This window comes from Oncorhynchus kisutch, linkage group LG21, assembly GCF_002021735.2.
Source record: "Oncorhynchus kisutch isolate 150728-3 linkage group LG21, Okis_V2, whole genome shotgun sequence".
In the NCBI taxonomy this organism is placed as follows: domain Eukaryota; kingdom Metazoa; phylum Chordata; class Actinopteri; order Salmoniformes; family Salmonidae; genus Oncorhynchus; species Oncorhynchus kisutch.
Genome location: NC_034194.2, coordinates 45,533,244 through 45,550,743, shown reverse-complemented (window position 1 = coordinate 45,550,743; position 17,500 = coordinate 45,533,244). Strand labels below are relative to the sequence as shown.

Below are 17,500 nucleotides of genomic sequence, written 5' to 3'. Positions count from 1 at the left end.
TGTGTGTGTGTGTGTGTGTACGACTGTCGGTGTTTGGATGTGTGTGTCTCTCACCCGTAGCCTCTCTGAGGGAGACACTCCAGGATGTCGTAGCAGAGGGACAGCTGATCGTCTCTCTCACAGCTGTAGATACACTCCAACGCCACAGTCATCAGCTGATCTGGGTCCCCAAGCACCTTCTGCTGGCTCTGACATGACCACACACACACACCTTCATCATCATCATCACAGCATATCTTTCTAATGACTAACTCTGTTTTGATACGACATACAAAATATACACAACATTTCTGACCCCTACTCATAAAGACATTCAAATAGAAATATATACAGTACCAGTCAACAGTTTGGACACATCTACTCATTCCAGGGGGGGGGGGGGGGGGGGGGGGTTAGGACATGTTATTGATATACAGAACCAGTCAACAGGTTGGACACATCGACTCATTCAAGGGTTTTTCTTTATTTTTACATCAAAACTAACACATATGGAATCATGTAGTAACCAAAAAAATAAACATATTTTATATTTGAGATTCTTCAAAGTAGCCACCCTTTGCCTTGATGACAGCTTTGCACACTCTTGACATTCTCCCAACCAGCTTCATGAGGTAGTCACCTGGAATGCATTTCAATTCATAGGTGTGTCTTGTTAAAAGTTCATTTGTGGAATTTCTTTCCTTCTTAATGCGTTTGAGCCAATCAGTTGTATTGTGACAAGGCAGGTGTGGTTTTGAGAAGACAGCCCTATTTGGTAAAAGACCAAGTCCATATTATGGCAAGAACAGCTCAAATAAGCAAAGAGAAACGAAAGTCCATCATTACTTTAAGACATGAAGGTAATTTAATATGGAAAATGTCAAGAACTTTGAAAGTTTCTTCAAGTGCAGTCGCAAAAACCATCAAGCGCTATGATGAAACTGTCTCTCATGAGGACCGCCACAGGGAAGGAAGACCCAGAGTTACCTCTGCTGCAGAGGATAAGTTCTTTAGAGTTACCTGTCTCTCATGAGGACCGCCACAAGAATGAAAGACCCAGAGTTACCTCTGCTGCAGAGGATAAGTTCATTAGAGTTACCTGTCTCTCATGAGGACCGCCACAGGAAAGGAAGACCCAGAGTTACCTCTGCTGCAGAGGATAAGTTCATTAGAGTTTACCAGCCTCAGAAATTGCAGCACAAATAAATGCTTCACAGAGTTCAAGTAACAGACACATCTCAACATCAACTGTTCAGGGGAGACTGTGAATCAGGCCTTCATGGTGGAATTGCTACAAAGAAACCACTACTAAAGAACACCAATAAGAAGAAGAGACTTGCTTGGGACAAGAAACACGAGCAATGGACATTAGACCGGTGGAAATCTGTTCTTTGGTCTGATGAGACATTTTAGATTTTTGGTTCCAACCGCCGTTCCTTTGTGAGACGCAGAGTATGTGAACGGATGATCTCTGCATGTGTGGTTCCCACTGTGAAGCATGGAGGAGGAGGTGTGTGGTTCCCACCGTGAAGCATGGAGGAGGAGGTGCTTTGCTGGGGACATTGTCTGTGATTTATTTAGAAATCAAGTCACATCATTTGTTTTTCATCAGGACAATGACCCAAAACACACCTCCAGGCTGTGTCAGGGCTATTTAACCAAGAAGGAGAGTGATGGAGTGCTGCATCAGATGACCTGGGCTCCACAATCACCTGGCCTCAACCCAGTTGAGATGGTTTGGGATGAGTCGGACGGCAGAGTGAAGGAAAAGCAACCAACAAGCATTCAGCATATGTGGGAACTCCTTCAAGACTGTTGGAAAATGATTCCAGGTGAAACTGGTTGAGAGAAGGCCAAGAGTGTGCAAAGCTGTCATCAAGGCAAAGGTGGCTACTTCGAAGAATGTAAAATATACATATTTTGATTTGTTTAACACTGTGTTGGTTACTACATGATTCCATATGTGTTATTTAATAGTTTTGATGTCTTCACTATTATTCTACAATGTAGAAAATAGTAAAAATAAAGAAAAACCCTGGAATGAGTAGATGTGTCCAAACTGTTGACTGGTACTGTGTGCATGAACGTACATTTATTTTTTAATGGACCTCCTGCAGTGCCTCAGCAGGCCCCCCAGGTTGAAAAACATTCACCCTATATGGTACTGCTAAGGACAGTGTGTGTGTGTGTGTGTGTGTGTGTGTGTGTGTGTGTGTACTAACGTCAGGTCTGGAGTGTTGGAAGACAGCCAGGGGTAGAGACAGGTCTTGCTGAGAGAGGGTCACCAGATATTCTCTCAGCAGGGCCTCGCTAGCGCCCCCGCTCTGCTTCTCACAGCGATGCAGGAAAGGAACCATCCACTGGAACACATCTTTAACATAGCGCTCTGCACTGGACTGGAGGGGGAAGACAAGGACAGACGCACAGCACAGGAAGTCAGAGTTTGAGTCACACATGGAACCCCATCCCCTATATAGAGCACTACTTTAGACCAGGGCTCTATGGCACCCTATTCCCTATACAGAGCACTACTTTAGACCAGCCAAATGGCACCATATTCCCTATATAGAGCACTACTTTAGACCAGGGCTCTATGGGTCTACTGTAGAGCCCTACTTTAGACCACAGCTCTATGTGTCTACTGTAGAGCACTACTTTAGACCACAGCTCTATGGGTCTACTGTAGAGCACTACTTTAGACCACAGCTCTATGGGTCTACTGTAGAGCACTACTTTAGACCACAGCTCTATGGGTCTACTGTAGAGCCCTACTTTAGACCACAGCTCTATGGGTCTACTGTAGAGCACTACTTTAGACCACAGCTCTATGTGTCTACTGTAGAGCCCTACTTTAGACCACAGCTCTATGTGTCTACTGTAGTGAATTATATGCTCTTGTGTAGATCTGAGAGGACTGGGGAAGGGTGGACAGCTGAAATAAAGTTGAGTTATTGCTTTTCCATGTCCACACTATCCAGATCCAGTCTAGTGTCTAGGGGCCAGAGGTTGATCCAGTCTAGTGTCTAGGGGCCAGAGGTTGATCCAGTCTAGTGTCTAGGGGCCAGAGGTTGATCCAGTCTAGTGTCTAGGGGCCAGAGGTTGAGCCAGTCTAGGGGCCAGAGGTTGAGCCAGTCTAGGGACCAGAGGTTGAGCCAGTCTAGGGACCAGTGGTTGATCCAGTCTAGTGTCTAGGGGCCAGAGGTTGAGCCAGTCTAGTGTCTAGGGGCCAGAGGTTGATCCATTCTAGTGTCTAGGGGCCAGAGGTTGATCCAGTCTAGTGTCTAGGGGTTAGAGGTTGATCCAGTCTAGTGTCTAGGGACCAGTGGTTGATCCAGTCTAGTGCCTAGGGGCCAGTGGTTGATCCAGTCTAGTGTCTAGGGGCCAGAGGTTGATCTAGTCTAGTGTCTAGGGGCCAGAGGTTCATCCAATCTAGGGGCCAGAGATTGAGCCAGTCTAGTGTCTAGGGGCCAGAGGTTGATCCAGTCTAGTGTCTAGTGGCCAATGGTTGATCCAGTCTAGTGTCTAGGGGCCAGGGGTTGATCCAGTCTAGTGTCTAGGGGCCAGAGGTTGATCCAGTCCAGTGTCTAGGGGCCAGTGGTTGATCCAGTCTAGTGTCTAGGGGCCAGTGGTTGATCCAGTCTAGTGTCTAGGGGCCAGTGGTTGATCCAGTCTAGTGTCTAGGGGCCAGAGGTTGATCCAGTCTAGGGGCCAGAGGTTGATCCAGTCTAGGGGCCAGTGGTTGATCCAGTCTAGTGTCTATAGAGGACAGTGGTTGATCCAGTCTAGTGTCTAGGGGCCAGAGGTTGATCCAGTCTAGGGGCCAATGGTTGATCCAGTCTAGTGTCTAGGGGCCAGAGGTTGAGCCAGCCCATTGGCCAGAGGTTGATCCAGTCTAGTGTCTAGGGGCCAGAGGTTGATCCAGTCTAGTGTCTAGGGGCCAGTGGTTGATCCAGTCTAGAGTCTAGGGGCCAGTGGTTGATCCAGTCTAGTGTCTAGGGGCCAGTGGTTGATCCAGTCTAGTGTCTAGGGGCCAGAGGTTGATCCAGTCTAGGGGCCAGAGGTTGATCCAGTCTAGGGGCCAGTGGTTGATCCAGTCTAGTGTCTATAGAGGTTGATCCAGTCTAGTGTCTAGGGGATTGATCCAGTCTAGTGTCTAGGGGATTGATCCAGTCTAGTGTCTAGGGGATTGATCCAGTCTAGTGTCTAGGGGATTGATCCAGTCTAGTGTCTAGAGGCGCCGACAGAGATGGCCGCCTCGCTTCGCGTTCCTAGGAAACTATGCAGTTTTTTGTTTTTTTACGTGTTATTTCTTACATTAGTACCCCAGGTCATCTTAGGTTTCATCACATACAGCCGAGAAGAACTACTGAATATAAGATCAGCGTCAACTCTCCACCAGTACGACCAAGAATATGTTTTTCGCGATGCGGATCCTGTGTTCTGCCTTACAACCAGTGCCACGGGATGGTTCCCATGCAGCGACCCAAAAAAACGACTCAGAAAAAGAGGGAAACGAAGCGGTCTTCTGGTCAGACTCCGGAGACGGGCACATCGTGCACCACTCCCTAGCATTCTTCTTGCCAATGTCCAGTCTCTTGACAACAAGGTTGATGAAATCCGAGCAAGGGTAGCATTCCAGAGGGACATCAGAGACTGTAACGTTCTCTGCTTCACGGAAACATGGCTAACTGGAGAGACGCAATCCGAAGCGGTGCAGCCAGCGGGTTTCTCCACGCATCGCGCCGACAGAAACTAACATCTTTCTGGTAAGAAGAGGGGCGGGGGCGTATGCCTTATGGCCAACGTGACATGGTGTGATGAAAGAAACATACAGGAACTCAAATCCTTCTGTTCACCTGATTTAGAATTCCTCACAATCAAATGTAGACCGCATTATCTACCAAGAGAATTCTCTTCGATTATAATCACAGCCCGATTATATATCCCCCCCCAAGCAGGCACATCGATGGCTCTGAACGAACTTTATTTAACTCTCTGCAAACTGGAAACGATTTATCCGGAGGCTGCATTCATTGTAGCTGGGGATTTTAACAAGGCTAATCTGAAAACAAGACTCCCTAAATTTTATCAGCATATCGATTGCGCAACCAGGGATCATTGTTACTCTAACTTCCGCTAACTTCCGCGACGCATATAAGGCCCTGCCCCGCCCCCCTTTCGGAAAAGCTGACCACGACTCCATTTTGTTGATCCCTGCCTACAGACAGAAACTAAAACAAGAAGCTCCCACGCTGAGGTCTGTCCAACGCTGGTCCGACCAAGCTGACTCCACACTCCAAGACTGCTTCCATCACGTGGACTGGGAGATGTTTCGTATTGCGTCAGCCAACAACATTGACGAATACGCTGATTCGGTGTGCGAGTTCATTAGAACGTGCGTTGAAGATGTCGTTCCCATAGCAACGATTAAAACATTCCCCAACCAGAAACCGTGGATTGATGGCAGCATTCGTGTGGAACTGAAGGCGCGAACCACTGCTTTTAATCAGAGCAAGGTGTCTGGTAACATGACTGAATACAAACAGTGCAGCTATTCCCTCCGCAAGGCTATCAAACAAGCTAAGCGCCAGTACAGAGACAAAGTAGAATCTCAATTCAACGGCTCAGACACAAGAGGTATGTGGCAGGGTCTACAGTCAATCACGGACTACAGGAAGAAAACCAACCCTGTCACGGACCAGGATGTCTTGCTCCCAGGCAGACTAAATAACTTTTTTTGCCCGCTTTGAGGACAATACAGTGCCACTGACACGGCCTGCAACGAAAACATGCGGTCTCTCCTTCACTGCAGCCGAAGTGAGTAAGACATTTAAACGTGTTAACCCTCGCAAGGCTGCAGGCCCAGACGGCATCCCCAGCCGCGCCCTCAGAGCATGCGCAGACCAGCTGGCCGGTGTGTTTACGGACATATTCAACCAATCCCTATACCAGTCTGCTGTTCCCACATGCTTCAAGAGGGCCACCATTGTTCCTGTTCCCAAGAAAGCTAAGGTAACTGAGCTAAACGACTACCACCCCGTAGCACTCACATCCGTCATCATGAAGTGCTTTGAGAGACTAGTCAAGGACCATATCACCTCCACCCTACCTGACACCCTTGACCCACTCCAATTTGCTTACCGCCCAAATCGGTCCACAGACGATGCAATCTCAACCACACTGCACACTGCCCTAACCCATCTGGACAAGAGGAATACCTATGTGAGAATGCTGTTCATCGACTACAGCTCGGCATTCAACACCATAGTACCCTCCAAGCTCGTCATCAAGCTCGAGACCCTGGGTCTCGACCCCGCCCTGTGCAACTGGGTACTGGACTTCCTGACGGGCCGCCCCCAGGTGGTGAGGGTAGGCAACAACATCTCCTCCCCGCTGATCCTCAACACTGGGGCCCCACAAGGGTGCGTTCTGAGCCCTCTCCTGTACTCCCTGTTCACCCACGACTGCGTGGCCACGCACGCCTCCAACTCAATCATCAAGTTTGCGGACGACACAACAGTGGTAGGCTTGATTACCAACAACGACGAGACGGCCTACAGGGAGGAGGTGAGGGCCCTCGGAGTGTGGTGTCAGGAAAATAACCTCACACTCAACGTCAACAAAACTAAGGAGATGATTGTGGACTTCAGGAAACAGCAGAGGGAACACCCCCCCATCCACATCGATGGAACAGTAGTGGAGAGGGTAGCAAGTTTTAAGTTCCTCGGCATACACATCACAGACAAACTGAATTGGTCCACTCACACAGACAGCATCGTGAGGAAGGCGCAGCAGCGCCGCTTCAACCTCAGGAGGCTGAAGAAATTCGGCTTGTCACCAAAAGCACTCACAAACTTCTACAGATGCACAATCGAGAGCATCCTGGCGGGCTGTATCACCGCCTGGTATGGCAACTGCACCGCCCTCAACCGTAAGGCTCTCCAGAGGGTAGTGAGGTCTGCACAACGCATCACCGGGGGCAAACTACCTGCCCTCCAGGACACCTACACCACCCGATGCTACAGGAAGGCCATAAAGATCATCAAGGACATCAACCACCCGAGCCACTGCCTGTTCACCCCGCTGTCATCCAGAAGGCGAGGTCAGTACAGGTGCATCAAAGCTGGGACCGAGAGACTGAAAAACAGCTTCTATCTCAAGGCCATCAGACTGTTAAACAGCCACCACTAACATTGAGTGGCTACTGCCAACACACTGTCAATGCCACTGACTCTACTCCAGCCACTTTAATCATGGGAATTGATGGGAAATGATGTAAATATATCACTAGCCACTTTAAACAATGCTACCTTATATAATGTTACTTACCCTACATTATTCATCTCATATGCATACGTAGATACTGTACTCTATATCATCGACTGCATCCTTATGTAATACATGTATCACTAGCCACTTTAACTATGCCACTTGGTTTACATACTCATCTCATATGTATATACTGTACTCGATATCATCTACTGTATCTTGCCTATGCTGCTCTGTACCATCACTCATTCATATATCCTTATGTACATATTCTTTATCCCCTTACATTGTGTATAAGACAGTAGTTTTTTGGGGAATTGTTAGTTAGATTACTTGTTCGTTATTACTGCATTGTCGGAACTAGAAGCACAAGCATTTCGCTACACTCGCATTAACATCTGCTAACCATGTGTATGTGACAAATAAATTTGATTTGATTTGATTTGATTTAGAGGTTGATCCAGTCTAGTGTCTAGGGGATTGATCCAGTCTAGTGTCTAGGGGATTGATCCAGTCTAGTGTCTAGGGGATTGATCCAGTCTAGTGTCTAGGGGATTGATCCAGTCTAGTGTCTAGGGGATTGATCCAGTCTAGTGTCTAAGGGGTTGATCCAGTCTAGTGTCTAGGGGATTGATCCAGTCTAGTGTCTAGGGGATTGATCCAGTCTAGCGTCTAGGGGATTGATCCAGTCTAGTGTCTAGAGGTTGATCCAGTCTAGTGTCTAGAGGTTGATCCAGTCTAGTGTCTAGGGGATTGATCCAGTCTAGTGTCTAGGGGATTGATCCAGTCTAGTGTCTAGAGGATTGATCCAGTCTCGTGTCTAGAGGTTGATCCAGTCTAGCGTCTAGGGGATTGATCCAGTCTAGTGTCTAGGGGATTGACTTGGTGACCAGAAGTTGGGGAGACAGAAGTCATTTAGAAGCCTCCTACTCAAAGACTAGGTACACACACACACACACAGCATGTACATACATTCTTCATGAGGAGGCGGAGCTTGTCGATGTCACCGAGCTGCTGCAAGTCTCTTAGTGTCAGGCTGAGCTCGCACGCCGTCTCGTACACCAACGTCTCCATGGTTACCAGGTCATCACACAGCCGCTCCAACCCCGGGATATCCCGCTCCTTCCCGAGACGCACCAATGACAGTGCACAGTCCACCTGACGGACAGACAGGACATCCAATCAGAGAACAGAACACTTGCATGGTTCACTATGGAGTTACTGGTATAGACATGGGCTAGAGGGAGTTCCGGTTCTTATTGGAGGCAGTGTGTGCGACAGTAAAACCCTTCCCCCAGTTCTTATTGGAGGCAGTGTGTGCGACAGTAAAACCCTTCCCCCAGTTCTTATTGGAGGCAGTGTGTGCGACAGTAAAACCCTTCCCCCAGTTCTTATTGGAGGCAGTGTGCGCGACAGTAAAACCCTTCCCCTGGTTCTTATTGGAGGCAGCTTGTGCGACAGTAAAACCCTTCCCCTGGTTCTTATTGGAGGCAGTGTGCGCGACAGTAAAACCCTTCCCCTGGTTCTTATTGGAGGCAGCTTGTGCGACAGTAAAACCCTTCCCCTGGTTCTTATTGGAGGCAGTGTGCGCGACAGTAAAACCCTTCCCCTGGTTCTTAACAGTACCTGTCTAGAAAAGGAGTCTATGTTCTGATTGGAGGCAGTGTGCGCGACAGTAAAACCCTTCCCCTGGTTCTTATTGGAGGCAGTGTGCGCGACAGTAAAACCCTTCCCCTGGTTCTTATTGGAGGCAGCTTGTGCGACAGTAAAACCCTTCCCCTGGTTCTTATTGGAGGCAGCTTGTGCGACAGTAAAACCCTTCCCCTGGTTCTTATTGGAGGCAGTGTGCGCGACAGTAAAACCCTTCCCCTCGTTCTTATCGGAGGCAGCTTGTGCGACAGTAAAACCCTTCCCCTGGTTCTTATTGGAGGCAGTGTGCGCGACAGTAAAACCCTTCCCCCGGTTCTTATTGGAGGCAGTGTGCGCAACAGTAAAACCCTTCCCCCGGTTCTTAACAGTACCTGTCTAGAACAGGAGTCGATGTCCTGGGCACGGCTCAGGTACCAGTCAGTCAACAGGTCCATGGGGGGCGTGGCCGTACGGAACCGCAGCCAATCAGGAGCGTCCTCATACAGGAAGTGGGCATGGTCCTGGAGGTTTTGATCCAATACCGTCCTGGGAGAGGAGGAACACAGGCACACCAACATGCAGCTATAATACCAGAGTCATGGCACTTCTGATTGATTGATAAAGTAACAGAATCATTTGACCTTCTGGTCAGTTACCAAGGAAACAGTGGTGCAATGTGTCCTACCTGCACTGGTCCTCTTCACACCAGTCCATCTCCCTGTGTCTCTGTTCATCCCAGGGGATCACCCCCAAATCGCCTCTCTCATCCACACTGAGAGGGAGGGGGGGGAGAGAGAAAGTTTGTTAACATCCTGATTATACCGACTACAGTAGATCTAAACAGACAGTTTACTTGGTAACTGCCAGTTACCTAAACAGAGCAGAGTAGAGTAGAGTAGAGCAGAGTAATGCAGAGTAATGCAGAGTAGAGCAGAGCAGAACAGAGTAGAGCAGAGCAGAGCAAGAGTAGAACAGAACAGAACAGAGTAGAACAGAACAGAACAGAGTAGAACAGAACAGAGTAGAACAGAGCAGAGTAGAACAGAACAGAGCAGAACAGAGTAGAAAAGTGTAGAACAGAACAGAGTAGAACAGAGCAGAGTAGACCAGAGCAGAATAAAACAGAGCAGAACAGAGCAGAGCAGAACAGAGCAGAGCAGAACAGAGTAGAGCAGAACAGAGCAGAGCAGAACAGAGTAGAGCAGAACAGAGTAGAACAGAACAGAGCAAGAGTAGAACAGAGCAGAACAGAGTAGAACAGAACAGAGTAGAACAGAACAGAACAGAGTAGAACAGAACAGAGTAGAACAGAACAGAGTAGAACAGAACAGAGCAGAACAGAGCAAGAGTAGAACAGAACAGAGTAGAACAGAACAGAGCAGAGCAGAGTAGAACAGAACAGAGTAGAACAGAACAGAGCAGAGCAGAGTAGAACAGAACAGAGTAGAACAGAACATAGTAGAACAGAACAGAGTAGAACAGAACATAGTAGAACAGAGCAGAGTAGAACAGAACAGAGTAGAACAGAACAGAGTAGAACAGAGCAGAGCAGAGCAGAACAGAACAGAACAGAGTAGAACAGAACAGAACAGGAGAAGAGCAGAGCAGAACAGAGCAGGAGTAGAGCAGAACAGAAGCCTTCAGTGGTAATATCTTAGCATGAATCAGAGAAACCTACAGCTGTCTAGAAACAGAAAGAAACTCAGCTAGAAAGCAATATAATCTGTCCTCAATGGCACCCTATGCCCTATAGACCCTGGTCAAAAGAAGTGCACTACAGCCCCATAGACCCTGGTCAAAAGTAGTGCACTACAGCCCCATAGACCCTGGTCTAAAGAAGTGCACTACAGCCCTATAGACCCTGGTCTAAAGTAGTGCACTACAGCCCCATAGTGCACTACAGCCCCATAGACCCTGGTCTAAAGTAGTGCACTACAGCCCCATAGAACCTGGTCTAAAGTAGTGCACTACAGCCCCAAGGACCCTGGTCTAAAGTAGTGCACTACAGCCCCATAGACCCTGGTCTAAAGAAGTGCACTACAGCCCTATAGACCCTGGTCAAAAGTAGTGCACTACAGCCCCATAGACCCTGGTCTAAAGTAGTGCACTACAGCCCCATAGACCCTGGTCTAAAGTAGTGCACTGTAAAGGGGATATGATTCCAGTTGGAACGTGTCCAGCCAAACAATAAATAACAACAATATGTTCAAACAGGGGAATATGTCGGATATAAATAACAGACTTCTAGAAGCCGCGCGAGTCGGTCGGCGCAACGCTCTAACTCTTCTCCCTCTCCTTAAGGCTGACACGTCTGAGACAAGCAGGAATGAACAGAAAGAGGGGAAATCAGAAGAGAGAAACAGGCGACGCTTCCTCGCGTGCCCCCCTGCTGCCACAACTCAGTGACAAACACACAGGCTCATGGGAAACGAAAGACCTGGTTTTATCTGTGTGATTTATGCATACTTCTTATTCTAAAATGGATTCAATTGTTGTTTTTTTCTCCTCAATCTACACACAATACTCCATAATGACAAAGAAATGAATCTAATTAAATATTAGATATAGATTAAGTAAGTACTTTCTGAATGCACTGTACAGTGGTAGCTCCACAAAAAGTTGTAATTATGCTGCAGGTAATGTGTGGTTTAGTACGGTACCCTGCGTCACCACGTCATTACTCCAGACCACCACCAGGGGGAGTTAGAGCACTGGTTATGCTACTGTCCTACTGTGTCTCTAACTGACAATGAATGGGCTACATAAACCTAAATAGGAGCTGATAATTGTGCACGACTTCAGTATTACTTACTAAAACTGTTGTTCCACTGAGGTTTTTATTATTTGATTAGGATTATTTAGTTCTTTCTGTCGTAGTGGAGGCCACTCATGTTATACAGCGCCTGAGTGGTGCAACGGTCTAAGACACCGTGTAGCAGTGCAAGCTGTGTTGCCAGAGATGCTGGTTCAATACCCGTGCCGACCTCTACTGGGAGACCCATGATGGATGGACGGTAGGTTTTAGTTTTTTCTCCGTCTAAAAACAGAAATAATTCTAAAAAAACCAAATTGGCTTTATTTACATATTCTTAACAATGTCTCACCCCAGGTTCTAGAATGGCCTTTTTCTTTTTTTTTTTTTTAAACAAAGCGAGACGCGCACAAAAGACGGACCTAGCCCGCCCGCGGAGACGGACCTAGCCCCCCATAACAATAACAAGAGACGGACCTAGCCCGCCCGCGGAGACGGACCTAGCCCGCCCGCGGAGACGGACCTAGCCCCCCATAACAATAACAAGAGACGGACCTAGCCCGCCCGCGGAGAGGGACCTAGCCCGCCCGCGGAGACGGACCTAGCCCGCCCGCGGAGACGGACCTAGCCCCCCATAACAATAACAAGAGACGGACCTAGCCCGCCCGCGGAGACGGACCTAGCCCGCCCGCGGAGACGGACCTAGCCCGCCCGCGGAGACGGACCTAGCCCGCCCGCGGAGACGGACCTAGCCCGCCCGCGGAGACGGACCTAGCCCCCCATAACAATAACAAGAGACGGACCTAGCCCGCCCGCGGAGAGGGACCTAGCCCGCCCGCGGAGAGGGACCTAGCCCGCCCGCGGAGACGGACCTAGCCCGCCCGCGGAGACGGACCTAGCCCCCCATAACAATAACAAGAGACGGACCTAGCCCGCCCGCGGAGAGGGACCTAGCCCGCCCGCGGAGAGGGACCTAGCCCGCCCGCGGAGACGGACCTAGCCCGCCCGCGGAGACGGACCTAGCCCCCCATAACAATAACAAGAGACGGACCTAGCCCGCCCGCGGAGACGGACCTAGCCCGCCCGCGGAGACGGACCTAGCCCGCCCGCGGAGACGGACCTAGCCCGCCCGCGGAGACGGACCTAGCCCGCCCGCGGAGACGGACCTAGCCCGTGGAGAGGGACCTAGCCCGTGGAGAGGGACCTAGCCCGTGGAGAGGGACCTAGCCCGTGGAGAAGGGATGATGAGGAAGGGAGGAGGTGGAGGAAGTGAGGGGGGGAGGAAGTGAGGGGGGGGTGGACCCCCACCGCGCCACACTGGGTAGTACAGAGCAGCACTAAGGGGCATAACAATGACACTGACTAGGGAAACGTTCCCGCTGTTCTGTTCTTAGTGCCAGTCTGCACGTTCAAACTAAAACAATGTAACTAATAATGGCATCTTCATGCTTTCGCTAGCGGAACCTTTTCAGCGGAATGTTGGGGGGGGGGGGGGGGGGAGTGGCGCTAGCGGAACCTTTTCAGCGGAATGTTGGGGGGGTGGCGCTAGTGGAACCTTTTAAGAGGAATGTTGGGGGGGGGGGGTGGCGCTAGCGGAACCTTTTCAGCGGAATGTTGGGGGGGGGGGGAGTGGCGCTAGCGGAACCTTTCAGCGGAATGCTGGGGGGGGGGGAGTGGCGCTAGCGGAACCTTTTCAGTGAAATGTTGGGGGGGGGGGTGGCGCCAGCGGAACCTTTTCAGCGGAACCCCTAGCCATAAGAAGTTTTAAAGGACTGTTGGGAGGGGGGGTGGAGCCATAAGAAGTTATAAAGGACTGTTGGGAGGGGGGGTGGAGCCATAAGAAGTTATAAAGGACTGTTGGGAGGGGGGGTGGAGCCATAAGAAGTTATAAAGGACTGTTGGGAGGGGGGTGGAGCCATAGGGGGGTGGAGCCATAAGAAGTTATAAAGGACTGTTGGGAGGGGGTGGAGCCATAGGGGGGTGGAGCCATAAGAAGTTATAAAGGACGGACCACTAGAAGGCCTTTAAGGTATGGTTTACTTTATGCATAGTAGTGGTGTTTATCATACAACACATATATTAATTAAGATGATACTGATCGATAACGATCGCCCCAAAATAGATATACCAAGTCAATCTTCCTGCATCCCTCTCTCCCTCTCTCTCTCTGTTCTCTAAAAACTCACGGTCTAGGGAGAAAACATTGTCTTATTAAGAAGGCAGCGAAAGTGAGACAGAGAGCGACAGAGAGCGACAGTGACAGAGAGTGACAGAGAGTGACAGAGAGCGACAGAGAGCGACAGAGAGTGACAGAGAGTGACAGAGCGAGAGAGAGCAGAAGAGAGAGAGAGCACAGAGAGCAGACATCAATGAAATAAGTTAATTATTCATTCTGCCCATGTTCCTCAAATCTACATCAGCCTCTACTAGAGCGAGAGAACGAGAGAACCCGAAAGAAATTGGGGCGAGAGAGAGAAAAAGGGAGAGAGACCAAATCATGAGAAAATAAAAAGATAATTACTTTGTACGACCATATTAGGAGACATTTCCCTCAGATTACACAGACCCACAAAGGATTCGAAAACAAATCCAATTTTGATTAAGAGAGACATTTGTGGACACCTAGGGACAGGTGTGTTCGAGAAACCTTACAAGACCTACAACATTACGATGAATAAACTTCTATTTCTCCTCAGTCAGACTGATGCTTTCAGAGTCCGTTCTGCTGCAGGTAGAGCCAGCAGAGCCCTGCCGGGGAGCAGTTACCACTGAGACTGGAGGGAAGCCGGAAACTGGCCTATAGTACAGAGCCGTGATGGATTCCCATTGCATAAACTCCGCACAGCAGAACAGGGTAATGGCTATGACGGGGTGGAGGGGATGGAGAGCGAGGGGAGTAGAGAGAGGAGGGGGTGGAGAGCGAGGGGAATAGAGAGAGGAGGGGGTGGAGAGCGAGGGGAATAGAGAGAGGAGGGGGTGGAGAGCGAGGGGAATAGAGAGAGGATGGGGTGGAGAGCGAGGGGAATAGAGAGAGGAGGGGGTGGAGAGCGAGGGGAATAGAGAGAGGAGGGGGTGTAGAGCGAGGGGAATAGAGAGAGGAGGGGGTGTAGAGCGAGGGGAATAGAGAGAGAGGGGGTGGAGAGCGAGGGGAATAGAGAGAGGAGGGGGTGGAGAGCGAGGGGAAAATAGAGAGGAGGGGGTGGAGAGCGAGGGGAATAGAGAGAGGAGGGGGTGGAGAGCGAGGGGAATAGAGAGAGAGGGGGTGGAGAGCGAGGGGAGTAGAGAGAGGAGGGGGTGGAGAGCGAGGGGAGTAGAGAGAGGAGGGGGTGGAGAGCGAGGGGAATAGAGAGAGGGAGGGGGTGTAGAGCGAGGGGAATAGAGAGAGGAGGGGGTGTAGAGCGAGGGGAATAGAGAGAGGAGGGGGTGTAGAGCGAGGGGAATAGAGAGAGGAGGGGGTGTAGAGCGAGGGGAATAGAGAGAGGAGGGGATGTAGAGCGAGGGGAATAGAGAGAGGAGGGGGTGGAGAGCGAGGGGACATAGAGAGAGGAGGGGGTGTAGAGCGAGGGGGTGTAGAGCGAGGGGAATAGAAAGAGAGGGGGTGGAGAGCGAGGGGAATAGAAAGAGAGGGGGTGGAGAGCGAGGGGAATAGAGAGAGAGGGGGTGGAGAGCGAGGGGAATAGAGAGAGGGGGTGGAGGAAATAAAATAGTGGAGGAGAGACACTGCAGACACCCCACACTGCAGACACCCCACACTGCAGACACCCCACACTGCAGACATCCCCACACTGCAAGACATCCCCACACTGCAGACACCCCCACACTGCAGACAACCCCCACACTGCAGACACCCCCACACTGCAGACACCCCCACACTGCAGACACCCCCACACTGCAGACACCCCACACTGCAGACAACCCACACTGCAGAGAGGAGAAAGGGGAGAGAGGAGAGAGAAGAGAGGAGAGAGGAGAAAGGGGAGAGAGGAGAGAGAAGAGAGGAGAGAGAGAGAGAGGAGAGAGAAGAGAGAGGAGAGAGAAGAGAGGAGAGAGAGGAGGGGGTGGAGAGCGAGGGGAAGAGAGAGAGGAGGGGGTGTAGAGCGAGGGGGTGTAGAGCGAGGGGAATAGAAAGAGAGGGGGTGGAGAGCGAGGGGAATAGAAAGAGAGGGGGTGGAGAGTGAGGGAATAGAGAGAGAGGGGGGTGGAGAGCGAGGGGAATAGAGAGAGGGGGTGGAGGAAATAAAATAGTGGAGGAGAGACACTGCAGACACCCCACACTGCAGACCACCCCACAGTGCAGACATCCCCACACTGCAGACATCCCCACACTGCAGACACCCCCACACTGCAGACACCCCCACACTGCAGACACCCCCACACTGCAGACACCCCCACACTGCAGACACCCCACACTGCAGACACCCCCACACTGCAGACACCCCCACACTGCAGACACCCCACACTGCAGACACCCCACACTGCAGAGAGGAGAAAGGGGAGAGAGGAGAGAGAAGAGAGGAGAGAGAAGAGAGAGAGGAGAGAGGAGAGAGAGGAGAGAGGAGAGAGGAGAGAGAAGAGAGGAGAAGGGGAGAGAGGAGAAAGGAGAAAGGGGAGAGAGGAGAGGAGAGAGGAGAAAGGGGAGAGAGGAGAGAATAGAGAGAGGAGAGAGGAGAAAGGGGAGAGAGGAGAGAGAAGAGAGAGGATAAAGGAGAAAGGGGAAGAGGAGAGAGGAGAGGAGAGAGGAGAGAGAAGAGAGAGGAGAGAGGAGAAAGGGGAGAGAGGAGAAAGGGAGAGAGAAAGGGGAGAGAGGAGAGAGAGGAGAGAGGAGAGAGAAGAGAGAGGAGAGAGGAGAGAGAAGAGAGAGGAGAGAGGAGAGAGAGGAGAGAGAGGAGAGAGGAGAGAGAGGAGAGAGAAGAGAGAGGAGAGAGGAGAAAGGGGAGAGAGGAGAAAGGGGAGAGAGGAGAGAGAAGAGAGAGGAGAGAGAAGAGAGAGGAGAGAGAAGAGAGGAGAAAGGGGAGAGAGGAGAGAGAAGAGAGAGAAGAGAGGAGAGAGGGGAGAGAGGAGAGATAGAGAGAGGAGAGAGGGGAGAGAGGAGAGAATAGAGAGAGGAGAGAGGAGAGAGAAGAGAGAGGAGAAAGGGGAGAGAGGAGAGAGAAGAGAGAGGAGAGAGGAGAAAGGGGAGAGAGGAGAAAGGGGAGAGAGAAGAGAGGAGAAAGGGGAGAGAGGAGAGAGAAGAGAGAGGGAGAAAGGGGAGAGAGGAGAGAATAGAGAGAGGAGAGAGAGAGAGGAGAGGAGAGAGAAGAGAGAGGAGAGAGGAGAGAGGAGGAAAGGGGAGAGAGGAGAGAATAGAGAGAGGAGAGGAGGAGAAAGGGGAGAGAGGAGAGAAAGGAGAAAGGGGAGAGAGGAGAGAGAAGAGAGAAGAGAGGAGAAAGGGGAGAGAATAGAGAGAGGAGAAAGGGGAGAGAGGAGAGAGACGAGAGAGGAGAAAGGGAGAAAGGGGAGAGAGGAGAAAGGGGGAGCGGAGCGACAGAAGCATCGTTACAACACTGTATATATATAAATAATGACATTTGAATGACGTCTTATTTTGGAACTTCTGTCAGTGTTTACTGTTAATTTTATATTGTTTATTTTACTTTTGTTTATGATCTACTTCATTTGCTTTGGTAATGTTAACATATGTTTCCCATGCCAATAAAGACCCTTAAATTGAAAATGTAATTGAAATGAGAGCGAGAGATTTGCATTAAACTGTATTTACTGAACTACTGTAACATTATACTACTACAGCAATATCTACTAATTGTATTTCATGTCAATAAATAATAATATCTGAGGTGTCCTGGAGGGCAGGTAGTTTGCCCCCGGTGATGC

At 50.2% G+C, this 17,500-nt stretch overlaps 1 protein-coding gene across 1 annotated transcript in view; it reads right to left on the bottom strand.

Annotated features, from left to right (window-relative positions):
• The window catches only part of nbas (NBAS subunit of NRZ tethering complex), a gene marked incomplete in the record, with an annotated part of 268,490 nt that overhangs the window by 172,796 nt on the left and 78,194 nt on the right, over positions 1 to 17,500 (bottom strand). The window contains 5 exon segments of the mRNA XM_031800528.1: positions 55 to 188; positions 2,202 to 2,375; positions 8,221 to 8,406; positions 9,270 to 9,423; positions 9,563 to 9,649. Coding sequence (XP_031656388.1) covers positions 55 to 188; positions 2,202 to 2,375; positions 8,221 to 8,406; positions 9,270 to 9,423; positions 9,563 to 9,649 — 735 coding nt within the window.